Consider the following 15,296-nt stretch of genomic DNA (forward strand, 5'->3'; position numbering starts at 1 on the left):
CAGGCCTGGAGAAGGCTGCAGAAAAGCATCTGGTTTGATGAGTGGACATTGTATTTATGACATTTTCCTTCTGAAACTTTTAAACCAGCAAACCCAGGAAGTCTATGTTCATGACATCATGAAGAACGAGTATGTTGATCGACTGTGTGAATATTGTGCTGCATCAGATATCTAGAACCAGCACCTATAGGGGTGTGGGGTAGAGCTCAGTGGTAGAGTGTGTGCTTAGCATGCACGAGGTCCCGGGTTCAATCCCCAGTATTCCCGTTAAAACAAACCAACCAACAAGTATCTGTAGAGCCAAGAGGTATAGCAAGTGGGAAAAATATGATGGAAGAGAAATCAACATTAAATATTAATGGTATTTAGCATGCAGAATGCCTGCCTATAGTCTCTGAATGAGTTCAGTCCTACAAGAATGCTCAGAGTTTAGGTGCTGTTTGTGGTGTCCACCCCCACTTTACAGGTGTAAAAACTGAGCCCTCTGGGAAGTGGACATGCAGGTCTGGGAGAGGCCAGCCTTCTTTTTTCTCTTAACCACTGTCTTCTCCCGCTTGCATCTCGGGCAGCAAATGCCTGTCTGTCAGGAGTTTTCCCACACACGTTGCAGAAAGACTCCAAAATAGTGTACTAGGAGTGAAGCTGCACAGTCCTTCATTCGGAGGGTACTGGGGTGAACAGGACCGCCATCACGGCGATGCTGCCTCCCCGATCTTTGTTCTCTCCTTCCTGGGAGTGCACTTGCTCCTCTTGTAAAGTTAGGGCAACGAGTACCAAAGGTACCTTGCTTTTTAAAACAGGTCGCTTGGGTTGCATATTCTTCAGAGCTCCTCGATTAGGAGAGATGCTTCATATAAACCCTTAGCGGGTCAGAGACGACGCATATTTTGTTCACTTTTGCAAGACAAGCTCCAGAGTGTCGGTTCAGGCGGGGCGCAAGCCCCCACCGCCCATCCTACGGAGGCTCCGGTCCGTGCGTTGGCGATCCACCCCGGCGCTTAGGCCTGTCCGCGGAGCCGCGCGCCCGCCGCCGCCGCCGCCGCCGCGCTCCCGGGACTCGGCGGCCAGGCTGGGCGCGCGGCCCGCGGTCCCTGCACGTCGGCCCCCGCCCCGCCCCGGCGCGTATTTCCATTTTAAACCGCCGCCTGCCTGCCCCCAGCCCGCGGCCGGCGCAGCTGCCCGCGCGTCCCGAACCCAGGGAGTGGCGAAGGCTGCGGAGCCGCCGAACTGTGCAAAAAAGGCCCGAGGATGCGAGCGGAGTCCGCGCCGTAGACAATGAAGCCGCGGGCGCCACCGCCCGCCCCGGGCCCTGCGCGCCGCGACCGCACCTGCCGGCGAGACCGTCCCCACGCCTGACTGCCCGCCCGCCGCTCCGCCCACTCGGCCCCGTCGGCCCATGGCTCGGCGTCCCGGACCCGGACCCCCGCACTCGGGCCGCACGGCGCACGGGCCGGCGGGCGCCAGGGGCGCCGTCCCCGCAGCCTGAGCGCAGCCCTCGCGGCGAGCGGGGGGCGTGGGCCCACTCCGGGCGCTCCCGCCCTCCCCGCCTCGCCTGGAGCCCGCCCCGATCGTGCGGCCCGGCCCGCGGATGCGGCGGAGTCCTGGCGGGCGGCGCGGCGGCCGCGGCCCCGGGCGACATGTACCTGCTGGACGGCAGCGGCGAACCCGCGTCTCCGCCCGCGGACGCGATGCCGCGCGGTACGCCCCCCAGGAGGACTGTCTACCGCATCTCCGTGACCATGGTTAGGAAGGAGCAGCTGGGCGCGCCGGGTCCTGGCGGTCCCGACCCTCGACAGGCTCGGATGCCCCGGCCCGCGCGCTTCCCGGACGCGCCCGGGCGGCTCGTGGAGGAGGCCGAGGAGGCGGCGGACGCTGAGGACTCGGAGGACCTCCAGCCGCGCGCCTGGGACTTCCGCACCTTCCGCACCCGCAGCACCGGGCAGCTGGAGCTCGGGCGGCTCCGGCCTTGCGCACGCGGCCCGGAGCCCGCGGACCTGGCCGGCAGCCCCGCGGCTGTGGAGGAGGGGCCTGGCTCGCCCGCGTCCGGCAGCCCCGACGTGGAGGGGGTCCGGGCCGCGCCCTTGCGGCGGAGCCTTAGCTTCAGGCACTGGAGCGGACCAGAGGCGCCGCGGGACCGGTCTCTGGGCCGCGGGAGGCGCCATAGCAGCTCCGGGAGCCTGGCTTGGGCGCCGGGCGGCGAGGCTGTGGCTGACCTCGGGGCCGCCCTGGAGCCCGCGGCCTCCGCGCAACCCGCCTCGGAGAAGCGCAACACCCTGGACGTGGGCGAGGTGCTCAGCAAGAACGATGGGCTCTCGGACCTCGAGCGCTGGGAGCGCAGCAAAAGCAAGAACCGCACGCTGGACAACAGCGACCTGCAGCGGCTGGAGCGTGCGCGGGCGGCGGCCGCGGGCCCTGGCGCGGCGTCGGAGCACCGGCTGCTGCGCTTCTTCAGCGGCATTTTCGCGCGCAGGGATGGCGCGCCCGGTGGCGGTCCTTCCCCGCGGAGCGGCGCCTCGCGTCCGCGCGGCTATTTCAGCAGCCTGCGTCGGGCTCCGGCCGACGCGCACTCGTCCAGCGCCGAGAGCATCGACGGGTCTCCGCGCAGAGGTGGGCAGCGCGCCCGGAGAGGGGAGGGCGGTGATGGGCAGCGGCTTGCTTGGCAGAGCGCGCTGGGACTTGGGAGCAGCTAAGGGACCCGCCCTACCAGGTCATCAGTCGGCAAGTGGCCGTGCTGGATGCGAATTCCGGTACTGCGGTTTTTCCCTCAGTCGTGCTGCAGGTCTGGAAGTGATTGACTGTCCCTGCTCCCAGCTGTGTGTGCTGGGTATCTTTCAGGGTCTGTCACCTCAGCCACTGAAGCCTGTCTAGGGAGAGATCACCTTGCCAAGCGGTGCTTTCTCCCGCAGGTACTGGCGCAGCCTGCTCCTGAGCTTGCTGCTGCACTGCGTGCTTGCCGGCTGTGATACCTGGGGGCTGCAGCAGGGGGCCGGGGCTGGGCCCCTGAAGCTGCTGCACAGGTGGTGCCGCCTGACTGGGAGAAGGACATTCATCTTGGTTAATTTCTCATCTTAATTCCCTTCCCTCCGCCCCCCAAGCCTGGTCTCCCTGTAGGCGCTGCCATCTGTGAGTGCTGGGATGTGGCCCCGCTGATTTGGCTGCTCTCATCTTTTGAGCTGCTGAGAAAAAGGGTTCACCCCAGTGGTCAGAGATAGCCCTCCCTGCACACTGGTGTCGGGTGGTGGCAGCTCCCCTAGGACCGGGTTCTGCTTCCTAGTGATGAGTTCTGGCATACAGGGCACACAGCCTGCCCTCGGATCTCTGTTCTCTGGTGCCCTCCAACAGGCACCTCGCAGGGAGTTCTGGAGGCAGATGTGGTAATATTCTCTTGCAAGAATCCGCGAACCTTCTGGAAGTTGTTTGGGGCTCAGAATTCTCCAGAAACTTGAAACACAAACCCCTTCTCTCTGCACACGTGGGCATCACCCTGAAGGAAAGCGGCCAGGGCAGGCAGTGGGCTGGATGGTTACACCCATCTCACAGGGAGGGGTGGGGGGTGGTGCCTAAAGACACTGTCCAGGTGGGCTTAGCTCACCACTGAAAAACCGTTAGTAACTGCACCTTCTGCTAATTACCAAAACTCCTCTGCTGATAGAGATAAAGGCAGTTGAAACACGCAGTGTGGGCTTTTAGTTGAAGATTTTCAGCTGCTAACTCACCAGCCCTGGAGAGTGAGTGCCTCCTTAGTGGACCTTACAGGTGAACCGACTTCCAAAGCTGTGTGTTAAAACCAGCCAATACAAAGAAACCACTGACCTCCCTGAAGTCCTTTTAATGTTAAACTGAAGACAGATGATGTCATGTTCCAGGGTGCCCCCACTGATCCTCAGAATTGGACAGAAAATATTTGAAAGAAAGCAGTTGAATGTGCAGATAGTGTTTAAAATCTGAGTTCATTAATGAGGATGTAACAACGTTCTCTGTTGCCTGGCGTGAGTTAGTTTAACTTGCTGCACACATCTTGTTTTAACCTGCCTTGGAATACTTACTTTAGAAGGCGCTGTGCTTGACTCCAACCATTATTCCATCTCTTCCCATATGCTCTTAAAATATTTTTTTAAAACTAATGTGCATTTTGTTAAGATACAGGGCTTGTATGAAGTGGCCACTGCCGTCAGTTGCATTCAGGGGAAGTTCAGATAGGCAGGCAGGAGTGCTTCCTGTAATAGCAGGCTTGCATCTTTGTTCTCATGGGCTTTGTCGAAAATAGTAATTAGCTGCCTGGGTTCCGGACAAATACAGCTCCGAGAGCAGGAGAGGGAGACGGCACAGAGCCGCTTAGGAGGAGAGTGGTTCCGTGGTCAGCACTGATTGAGTTTAAAAGCATTGGGGTTTGGGTGTTTCCTGTCGGATGGATGGGTGGTGGATTTGGAATGGTAAAGGGGTGAAGTGGATTGGAATTTTGCCCTCTAGGGCAGTATATGATGATACTAATAGCAATAATTAAAGTAATACTGGGTTTGTCCCCTGTGGCTGGTCCTTGTCAGGGTGGAATTACTCTGGTCTCTGATGTAACGGTAACAACGTGGGTTGTGCAGAAAAACCGAGTGGTAACAAAGTAGGTTACGGCACAGTCTGAACCCCAGGGCCTTCCTTTATTCTAAAGTTCTAGGTAGTCACAAAACTACCCCCTTCACCTGCCTTTGGCTAAAATGCCTGAAATGTCGGTGTTCTCAAGATTTTTGTAAGGCTGGTATCTATTACAGGTAAAGGCTGCAGCCCCACGGCTTCAGGTCTTCCCAGTCTATCATCTGCTTTCCACGTTTTATGTAGTCGCTTCCTAGGACGTAGATTACTCAAAGTTGAGGTGCTGTTTAAGTGAGGTCTTGAGTTCAGCGTGCAGTTCTCTCAGGTAACATTCAGATGCAGTGGAACCAGAGCTCACTTTCCCTGTGAATGTCTGTAGGGTGTAGGTCCCCAGAGCCTTAAACCACGGGGCCGGGTGGGTTTGCAGGACTTGGACAGTCTGGGTTTTAGGAAGGTAAAGGTGTGTGTGACGGAACAGTGCCTGTGCGGTCTGGCAGCACCACCCTGTAATCAGACACTCAAAAAATGTGGCAAAGCCTGAGACACTCGCAGTCAGTATGACAGATGTGTTTTGTCACCACGAGACTGCTAAACACTTGTGAATAAAGCTTCCGTTTTCGGACCTTTTTGGAGTTCAGAGTTACACGTAAGCTGTTGCAGACTTGTGATACATGCCATGAGCGATAGCAGTCGCTTTCTTTAAATCTCAGCCTTTACAATATCTCAGAATTTGACATCCTTTCAAGTCTGAAGGAGGTTAGAGGAAACTTGTCATCTGGGGCTGGTTTTCCTTTCATTAGACTCTTCACAGCTGTTAAAATTTAAAAAAAAATGTATTGAAGTGTGGTTTACTTACAATGCTAGCTTCAGGTGTATAGCAAAGATTGTTACACTCAGCTGTTAAATACTTGAATTGACTACAGGAGAGTAACAGACTAATTCATTGTTACATTATATGGTTTACTTGGCCTCTCAGAAGTGATGCGTAGTCTTAGATAGGTACCTTTGCAAGATGGTTGGGGTCTTATTTGAGAATCACAGGCGCCCTCAGCACGTATCTCTGGGTTTCTTGTAATCCTAATTCAGGGCATTAGGAGGAAGGGATTGAAGCTCCTACCTTTGTTGGATGATTGTCGCATGCTCTTTAAGCCCCATTGGCTCTCGTCTGTTGGGGCATCTCCTCTTCCTCGCCTGTGATGTCTAACAGGTGCCTCCCAGAGTTCCAGGGCTGCTGCTCGCTGTAAGGTTTGTAATTGTTAGCAAGCCCTAGAATGTTTCATAGAGGCCTTATGTCAAATCAAGGGCAGCTTTCTGTTACCTGATACACATGTCTTAGGGCAGAGTCTGTTGACACAAGTATAATTTAATGCAAAGAAAGACAAATAAGTGATTAATTACACTGTAGGCTGTCACTCTCTGGCACGTGCCCTCTGCATCCGGCCAGCCTGCTGATCCTCCTTGGAACCAGCTGCAGGCAATGCCAGTCCAGGACTGCATGTGCTTTTCAGGGTGTTCTGCTGCTGTCCAGGAGGATTGATTACAGCAATAAAGTGATTCATTGATAGCCCTGACTGAGGTTAGCGTTTTAAATTAGTAATTTACAACTGATTTTTGACAGCACATTTCTATGAGTGGTTTTGTTCTTTAATTTTTGATTCCCTTAATTTGTATCATTCAATTTGTGTAGCATGATAGACTGTTTTATAGTTTAAAAAAAAAAAAAAACTTCAGTGGCGAGAGGAAGCAGCAGTGAAATGACCGAAATAACTTGATACATTTTTATTTCTAAGCTTGATTTGTTGCTAAGAAGGACATGAGGGGTTTCAAAGAAAGGATGTTAAAAAGAAAAAAGGATGAAAGGATGTAGCTCAGAGTTTCTTACTTGAGACATTTTGAGTTAATTATATATTCAGGGTTTTGAAATTCACTTTTGTTTTTTTTTTTAAATAAATGACTCCAGGTAGTAATTTAGGAAAATCCCCATTCTTTTTGTTAAAAGGTTGAGCTGTTTTTCTGGAGACAGAGCAGCCCCCTTGGGATGTGGGCAGAGCTGCTCTGGTCAGCCAGAGACCCTCTGAGCCGGCGTGGGAAGCTTGGACTATGTCTTGCCATGTTTATTTTATCAAGTTGGAGCCCGTGTTTCAGCATATTCACCTGTTAGCATCTTTCTTTATGTCAACCTGGGCTTGGAATATCCTGCCCCCAAAGGAATGTTCAAAAGTACATCTACTAAAAAAAAAGTCCTCCAGTTTTAACGTGGGCCCATTGCAGCCATCTGGTTGGTTACACAATTAAATACTTTTACTTGGAAGTCTCAAGCCCAACTATAAAGCGCTGATACGACAATGTGTATTTTTAGTTGTTTTTCTGTTGCGTTAATAGGCATTTATTGAGTTTCTGTGGTATGTTCTGCAGCAGGAGCTGAGAGCTTGGGCGTACTAAGGCACAGTTCCTGATCTCATAGGTCTGGAGCCTGTTGGGGCAGGTGGAGCACAGTGGATCACAGCTTCATGGGCTACTTAGAGGAAGGTGTGGCTGTATTTCTCTGCACAGCGCACCGCCGTTGGAGCACTAGTCCTGGTGTGTAGCAGTAATTGCATTTACATGTCAGCCAGGTCTAATAGTCAGTGAGTCCCTCCTGGGCGTGAATGAACCCTGTAGCATTCCTCCTTGTACTGCGGAATTAAATGCACTTGCTTGGCACATAAGCTTGTAATAAATGTGGGAGGAATTGAGAGGAGGTAGGGGGAGATTAAAAAAAAAAGAGCAAATTTCCTTGAGCAGGGGAAGGAGTTAATGAAAGCCTCAAGGAGGGATAAATGATCTGGGTCTTACAGGATCGGTAGGAGTTTGCCAGGTAGAAAAGAGGAGATTCTCCACCAGCAAGTTGGTTGGGATTTCTATAGTTAACTCATAACAAGTCATTCCTTTTCCTTAGATCTGTATGACTAATGCCAGTGTCAAGCATTAAAAGGATGTTATGGTTTCCACGAGGTTTTTTTGTTTTTGTTTTTCTTTTTTTTTTGGCGCAAAGTTTTTGTTTTTGATGGGAACTCTCCCTTAGACTATTGTTATTCTTTTCTGTAATTATTTGAAAAATTATATTCATTTAAAATGACACAATGGGAAAAATTATGAAAAAGAACAGGTTTTATTTATTTAGGACAGTGGTTGAGATGAAGTGTGTACAGCTGCAGTTGTTTCCCCAGGTGATGAACAGAATTGGTATTAAGGTCAACAGATTAGCAAAAAGAAGGGCGATTACTGTCTTTGCATCATTTTGAGAGGAAGGACCATCTGCCCGCCATCGTTTTGGTCTAGGCTTTGTTCAGCTCAAATTAGAGTCTGCTGTGATGATGATACTTGCTTGTCTGTGGGTTACGTTCTTAGGAATTCTGTTTCTCCTGTGTGTCTGTTGATGTAGGCGTTCACATCTGTTCTCTTTTCTCCTGTTAGTTTACTTAATGTAGATGCTTCTACACTTTAAAAAATGTTAGCGCACATACAGTCGTTTGGCTGGTTTTAATGCAAAGATGCATCTTGACACTTTGTTTTCTTATCTCTTGTTAATTTCCTTTTCGTGTTGGTTTTCAATTCAAACTAGTGCATCCAAAGACTCAGAAAGCTTACAAAAGAAAGCAGCGTCCTGGGCTGGAGGATGGGCATCTCTGTTCCCTCCTTAGGTACCAGGGCGTGCCAGCCAGGGCTCACGAAGGGGTCCTCTGGCTTCTCCTTACCTAACACGTGAAGATGATTTTAAGAGGCACTTCAGTTGGTGGGAAGGAAAAGGAAAAGGAGACTTGCTTTCCTATATGCTGAGAATAGATCCACGCTTTGTAACTATCTCTGGTGCGACCAGCAGGTGTGAGATTTTGCGTGACTCAGTGTAACAGTCATTCGGTCAACACTTAGGACCACTCCCGTTATCCCGTGGGCTGTCTTTGGGTACCAGTGGAATACAGATTCATCTGAGTGGACGCTTGTCAAAGGGGATCTTGCGTCCCCTCGCGCCCTCTGTGCCTGTCATCGCAAGGGCTTCTTTCAGCCACGCTGCTGACTGTCCAACACTTGAGAATTGACTCTGTAAACAATGCCTCCGGCCTCTCTGATGCAGCTCCTGCCCTCTCTAGTTCTTACATCAGATCCAAATTATTCAGACGCCACTTGATAGGGGTGGGAGGATGGCAGGCGTTTATCCACTTTGTACCTTCCTGTTCCAATTAGCAGGGGCTTTCAAACAATGGAAAAAGCGGTTGGTCTGCGAGATATATGTAACAGGATTTCGGACTTGGGGATGCACACTTGTGACTTGTTTCCTGCAGCTTCAGTCCTGCTACCTTAGACGCAGGCACGGTCACGGGTGGAGTGGTGGACTGAGCAAGGCAGGCTTTGTCTCCCTGGTGCCCCCCAGCTCACCCATAGCCCCGAGATACTTGCGTCTGTCATTCTGGTTATTTTAGTTCCCAAACTAGAATCCCAACTCCTGAGAATCTGACCTCTCACTTCAGACTTCAGGAGGCCTGCTCTGCTTTCCTGGTGTGGCTTATGGAAGACCAGATCAGGAAAGACACTTGAGGGTCTTTAACTTGGAAGGGGAACCTGCAGACGTATCACCCAGTTCTCAAGAAGCAAACAGAAGAAGGACCCGGACTAGTGAGATGCGTTAGGGAAAGTTTGACTCAGAGTTAGGAAGGCACTTCTCAGTTGGAGCTGGCTGCCTCTTTCCATGGAGGCTTCCAAGCACAGGCTGGTCAGGGAATGTTGGAAGGGGTGCTGTGTTTGTTGTCTGGGGGCTTAGAATTGGTGGTCTCAAAGCCCCGTGTTAGATTTTAAGGTCGAGAGTCCTTTTAGGACCTAGGGTTTTGATGACTTTTGTGCCTGATCTCTCAGCAGAAACTTTCCCTCAGACTTACAGAACAGGAGGTGCATTTGCGCTCTTTGTGGCGAGCGCCTGCCTCCCCCACGTGGCCCCGCATGAGGCTCCTGCTGTACTCAGCTGGCTGAACTGAGATTTATGAGAATTGCAGCCTGGCAGCCAGAAGCGATCCGTCCCTCCCTCCCGGCAGTTGCCCCCACGGCTCGTGCTTCTCGGGCTCCTCTTGGGCCATCTGGGTACTGATGCCACTTGTCCTCTTGTCCTCAAGGCGGTGGGTGATGTCCTAGTGTGACCTTCATCTGATTCTCTCCCAGCCTGTGCCGCTTTCTTGACTGCTTTCTTTAGCGTCCTTGCCTCGGAAGCTGACTTCAGGTATGTGAGTCATGACGATGATGGTGGCCGGAAAGAATGTTCTGTTTATCAGGGATGACTTTTAAAGCTACCACGTGGGGATGGTGCAGCATCCCCTGTCAGTGGAATGGGTTTGGTCTTGGCTGCCAGTTTAGGCTTGCAAAGTGCCCTGAGAAGGCGCTTCACTGCCCTGCCCCCCACCTCATTTATTTAAGTAGGTGTTGACAGTCACCGTGGCTGATTGTCAAGGAGGCCAGAATGCATGTGAAAGCAAGTCCTAAAAGCTCTTTGACCCAACAGCTTTGCTTTAGGATGATTGTCTGTAGTATGTTTTGCAAAAGACTCAAAGCTGGAACATATCAGCTACGTGGGAAGGCTTGGCTTACAGGTGTTCTGAGATGTAAATTTGCCCAGGTCAGGTGAGTGCATTGCCAAAGCTGCAAGTGTGAATTAACCTTGCATTTTGTTTTCGCTCCTTCATCCCGTATTTTCTAATGATCTGCAGTTTAACTACTTCTTTTGAAATTGTTGACCATTGTACCTTCAATTTATAAATGGGGAGAAAAGAGTTATCTTTTTTCATCTTATTCTTTTTTTATCTTTATTGTCTCTTTATTCGTGTAGCTGGAAGAGTGAACTCCATTTTTAGCTTATGGATTCATTTCCTTCCTGACACGAGCCAAATGCGGGTTGATTTCCGAAAGCCATTCTGAGTGCCGCGTCCGCACTCTGCCTCTCATGAGGCCCGCTTCTGCTTTCCTCCCGGAGAGCCTGTGGCCTGAACTGCAGTCGTCTGCATCCCTGGGGGCCGCCCTCTTCCTGTTGTATCGATCAGTGGTTGACGCCTCTCTTGGCTGTGACCTGCGGCCCTCAGAGCAGTAAGCTCTGGCACAGCACACGAAGTGCGAGCCGTGGACTGTGGTGTAAGCAGGGTCATTTGAAGCATCCCGTGTTGTCACATTTTCGGGTTTCCTTACACAGTGTTACAGATGGCGTCATTGGACCCGTGTTCCTCTCAAGCATCTCTCGGGGGCTTGTCTTTGCCCTGGGGGCAGATGACATCCACTGGGACTGGTTCTGAGCCGGGCAGCGCACCTTCAAAGGAGCATCCTGGAGCGAGTCCCCACAGGGAATTCACCATGTAGGGCATGTTTGTTCTGACGGCAGGTTGTCGTGTCCAGGCCTCCTTGAGAAGAGCGGGCACCCAGTGGGAAGGGCAGCGACAGCCCCCAGAGGCTCTGCTCCGAATCATCCCCCAGCACCCCCTGCGCCCCCCGTCTGGGCGCCTGCGCTGTTACCAGGGCCGCGGGCACCAGATGAGATGACCTGTGCCCATGGCTGCTTTCTGTCCTCTTTTCACATGGTCAGTCCGCTGGCCTCTTTGCGGGTTTTGGCGCCATCACCTCTCTCCCGCCGGCCCCCCACCCCGGGTAGAAAACACACACTGCAGCAGAGGGAGAGTCACTTCCAGCTTGGCGCTCTGGGCCTCCTTTAACTGCCTTGTCCACCTGCTTCCCCCAGACAGACGCACGCAGACCCACATGGGGGGGTCTTGTCTTTGTAAAGACCTGTTAGAGTTTGAAGGGCGTTGCCCCCACCCCTCCTTAAACTGAGATCTCAAGTTTATGAGACGAGAATAAACGTCGAATACCATAGAAGCCTCACAAACTCATCGCAGCTTTTCCATCTGCCGTCGGCACTGACCGGCGCCTGACGAATACCACGCCCAGCGGCTCTGGCGGATTATGGACTCTCAAGAGTAGTTTATTAACAGGCAGATCGGTTCAGAATTGGAGTCTTGGTGAAATGTATTGCTTTCCATCGATGTATGCACCAAGTCGTGTCTGCCGCGGCGGCTCACCAGTTTGCATGCTTTAGCCCATGATACCATGCTGCTGGGTTTGGTTTCTGTGTGTCTTCCTCTAGGGACAGTGGTAGGTGTGTCGTGAAGCCCTTTCAAGCTGGTCGTCGAGCCCGTGCCGCTGGTTGGCAGAGAATGAGGCATCCTGAGCTGGATGCCAGGTTTTGCCGTTTTTGGGAGGTGTCCTTGAGCACGTAATCTCACCTCTCCGTGCCTCAGTGTCCTCACCCGGGAAGGAAGGAGTGATAAGCACACTCGACCTGGGCTGGTGGCGACGGATAACGGGTGAGCTGCGCTCTGTCCCCAAGGCTGCTGCTGCCTCCCTGGTGGTGACCCAGCCCCTCCCCTCCTCCCCAAACGACAGGAGCTGCTCTGGAAGTCCTGTCACCCTGGCCAGCACGGAAAGTGAGGTTCTATGTGTGTGAGAAATCTTACTCTGCTTTCAAATGAAAAATAATTTCTTCTCTTTAAGGTGAAATGGGTAAAAATAATGACCCCTTGGAAAGAAGTAACAGTTTGGGGTTTCATTGGTTTTTTTTTTTTTTGAAACGTGCTTGGTCTTTTATCTCTCCCAAATATATATATTTAAAATTTTGATTAAAATTTAATATTTAGTATTCATAATTTATGCAAATAGACATTTTATAAATTATGAAATAATACGTTCAGTATTTAATGTTTAAATGAGTTAAAATGTAAAAATGCATGAGTAACTTACGAGGTCAGCCAAGAAGCTGGGAAGTGACAGGGGCCCATGCTGAGGTTTGCAGGCCACTCACTGCCCCTTTGCAAAGAATACTTGCATGTTGGCAGCACCTGCCGGAGGCTTGGACATGCTCACTGATGGACAGGTTGACCTGTGTCGTCCAGATTCTGGTTCAAAGGAAAGCTTTCTGAATAACCACCTTCCCTGATCCCTCCTCTACTGGGTCCTGCTGAATCGTGAAGACATTATTACTTACGGGGTCGCTCCTAAGACCTGCGGGTTAAAGGTCAGGTGGGTGGGGCTGATGACAGCCTCTGTCCAGTGAAGGGATGAGCCCCAGCTCTGAAAGTGCACCCTGTTCCCCGAAGGAGAATCCAGGGAAGCGCTGTCACCAGATTTGCATTCCTGGGTCCCTTCGTTTCCTACCCTGCAGGAGATGTTTGTGGCGTTTTCCTTTTCTTTACAGCCTTTAGATAGATCTCGATCCTTCAGAGGGAGGTTAAGTCCTGAGGTCCATCTCGCCAAGTTGCGCTTTCAGTCTCAGCTTCCCCGGTGGCTGTTGTTAACCCACAGCTTTTTTGTCCTGGAATTTCGTCCCTCGGGCAGGCCTCTGACTGACGCCTGGCTCTCATTTGTATAGACGTGCCTTTGGGGTGATTATATGGCTTGTGTGTATAATGCCAAGTAAATCCTAGAAAGATCGTTCATCTTAGATACCAGCTTAAAGTCCATTTCAGGTGAGTGTCCAAACTTCAGTGTACTTGGTGCATGTCAGTTACAATTTGATAAAACACGCAGATAAAATCATGTTATATGTGGTAACCAGCACTTGAAACATGGTTTATTTGTTTAGATGAGCTGTCAGCTTTTCAATTCTTCCAAAATACACAGGAATGTTCTCTTCATTCCTGGGATGTAGCCAGAGATTTATCTGGGGTACTGACAGACAGACGCAAGGGAGGGAGGTCAGAAGGATTCCAGTCATTAAGCATCTCTTTGGAGGGAGGAACACATTCCCAGGAGTTAGGCTCTTCGTGGTCGGAGGATGTTCCTGGATTTCCCCTCCAACCCCCGTCCTCCAACACTCAGGTCTGAACGGCATCCCGGCTTCGGGGTCTGTGGACGGTTGGGTTTCCTCCGTGTGCCTGTTGGAGTGTGGGGTCCTGGCTGTGCATGTGGAACGCTATTCCTGTCCCTTCTTTCCCCAGTTCTAGGGGTCAGCGAGGGTCCCACAGCTCAGCTGCCTTTCACGTTGACAGCCCCTCTGCTTCAGACGCACTCTGGAATTTTCTGCCTCTCCCTGGGTCCTCTGTGTGCCCTGCAGATGCAGGCTGCCTCCAGAGAGATCAGATCCCACCACCTCCAGCCCCGTGCTCCACGAGCATCTGTCATGAGCATTTCCAGTTCCGGGTGGGCGTGGAGGCCCTTTCTTTATGTTGAGGTTTTTGTCCTGCCCGCGTGTGAAATGGCTCCTGCCCGTTGGGACTGGGACCAGGGGCTGCTGCTGCTGAGATGGAAACCATGATTTCAAGGGATGGGATCTTCCAGCATGCCCAGCTCTTGCAGTGGAGGGATGGACTTCAGGGCATTCAGGTGTGGGGGGAAGGCGGGGGACAGTGGGACTGTCCTGGGTCCCCTCTCCTGCCCTGCAGCCTGGTGTCCCTGGCAGCAAACCTGCTGTTTGGGGAGCAGGCTGCTGGTGCTTCTTTCGACTTGTGTGGCTGTGTCACAGTCAGGCGGCAGCAGCCGCACCGGCGTAGTGTGTGCCAGGCTGGGCTCTGCTGGAAGCACTTTGCTTATGTTGACTTATTGATTCCAGCAACCTCGAATCAATAGGGCTGATGGGTTCTCTGCAGAGAGCAATCTGTGCAGAGGGACGGGAAGGCTGAGAGAGGAGCCGGCGGCCGCCCCATCACTAACAGCCTGCCTTCACCCTCCCTTCCCGCCACACTGGGACAGTCCTGGGTTCTTGGGACCTAGAGTAAGTGGTGGGAAAAGTGATGTCGCTGTGTCCTCCCTGTCCCAGCCCCTGGGGGGACACAGCCGGAGGTGGCCACGCTTCTTAGGCTGACTCTGACACGGTACTGGGTACCTTTGTTAATGGGCTCGGTTTAGCGGACCTGAGCGGGTCTCTGTGCAGCCCCAGACCCCACATTTGGGGACCACACAGAGAGGGACAGGCAGAGTGTGTGTGCAGGGACACGTGGTGTGTCCGTGAGCCGTCCATGGAGGGGACGGCATGGGGCTGAGGTGTCGACCTGGGTAGGTCTGGCGTCTCAGGTCTGTTGTGCTACTGCGCCCCCCCCCCCCATTGTCATTTATTTCAGAGACGTAATTTCTGGGCCTCACACTGGCAGGCCCGCTACAGGGCTGGTCCCTGACTCCTCCATCTCAAACCCAAGCCAGGAGAGGTTAGTATTGTTTCCCTGTATTCCCTTGCGATTCCTGCTTTTCCGAGATCGCAGGGGAGAGGAGGGTTGGGAGAGCTGGGAGGCTGCGTGGCGGCCCCGCCGGGGCGGGTGTGCTGGTCTTGAGTTTGGTCCCTCTTGCTCCATCTTGGGCGAAGTCAGTGTGTTTTTTCTTTGCTTGTAATTTTTCTTCCCCTCCAGTCCAGTCTGAGTATTGGTCTGAGAAGTCCAAATCAAGGGTTTTATTTTCAGAGTTCTAAATCCAGCCGTGTAAACACTTGGAGTCTGGGCCTAGGGCTTGGCTTGGATTCGTGGCTATTTTAAATCTGCCACAAGCCTTCTTGGGAGCCTCTCACTGCTGGGTTTTCTCTGGTTAAGCTGTGAGCTTGGGACCTCGGAGCCCTCCTGTGAGAGTGCCAGGGCTCCGGGACGGGAGCTGTGTACTGAGAGAGTCTTCTCCGCCTGCCCCGGCTCTGCTCCCGCGTCTGCCCCTTTCTGGGGAACCCAGGC

The 15,296-nt window shown here is 52.5% G+C and overlaps 1 protein-coding gene across 12 annotated transcripts in view; it reads left to right on the top strand.

Moving 5' to 3' along the window:
- AGAP1 (ArfGAP with GTPase domain, ankyrin repeat and PH domain 1) overlaps positions 1-15,296 on the top strand; it is a 520,168-nt gene that overhangs the window by 141,899 nt on the left and 362,973 nt on the right. For 5 of the 12 annotated variants that reach the window (XM_032480552.1, XM_032480549.1, XM_032480553.1 and 2 more), the window contains exon 1: positions 876-2,607. The exons of 5 other annotated variants lie outside the window; for them this stretch is intronic. In XM_032480552.1, coding sequence (XP_032336443.1) covers positions 1,638-2,607 — 970 coding nt within the window. In that variant the 5' untranslated portion in view covers positions 876-1,637. Of the gene's footprint in view, positions 1-826; positions 2,608-15,296 lie in introns of those variants that run through there. 2 more of the 12 variants (XM_032480551.1, XM_032480547.1) reach the window with 2 other exon arrangements.

This window comes from Camelus ferus, chromosome 5 (genome assembly GCF_009834535.1).
Source record: "Camelus ferus isolate YT-003-E chromosome 5, BCGSAC_Cfer_1.0, whole genome shotgun sequence".
NCBI lineage: Eukaryota > Metazoa > Chordata > Mammalia > Artiodactyla > Camelidae > Camelus > Camelus ferus.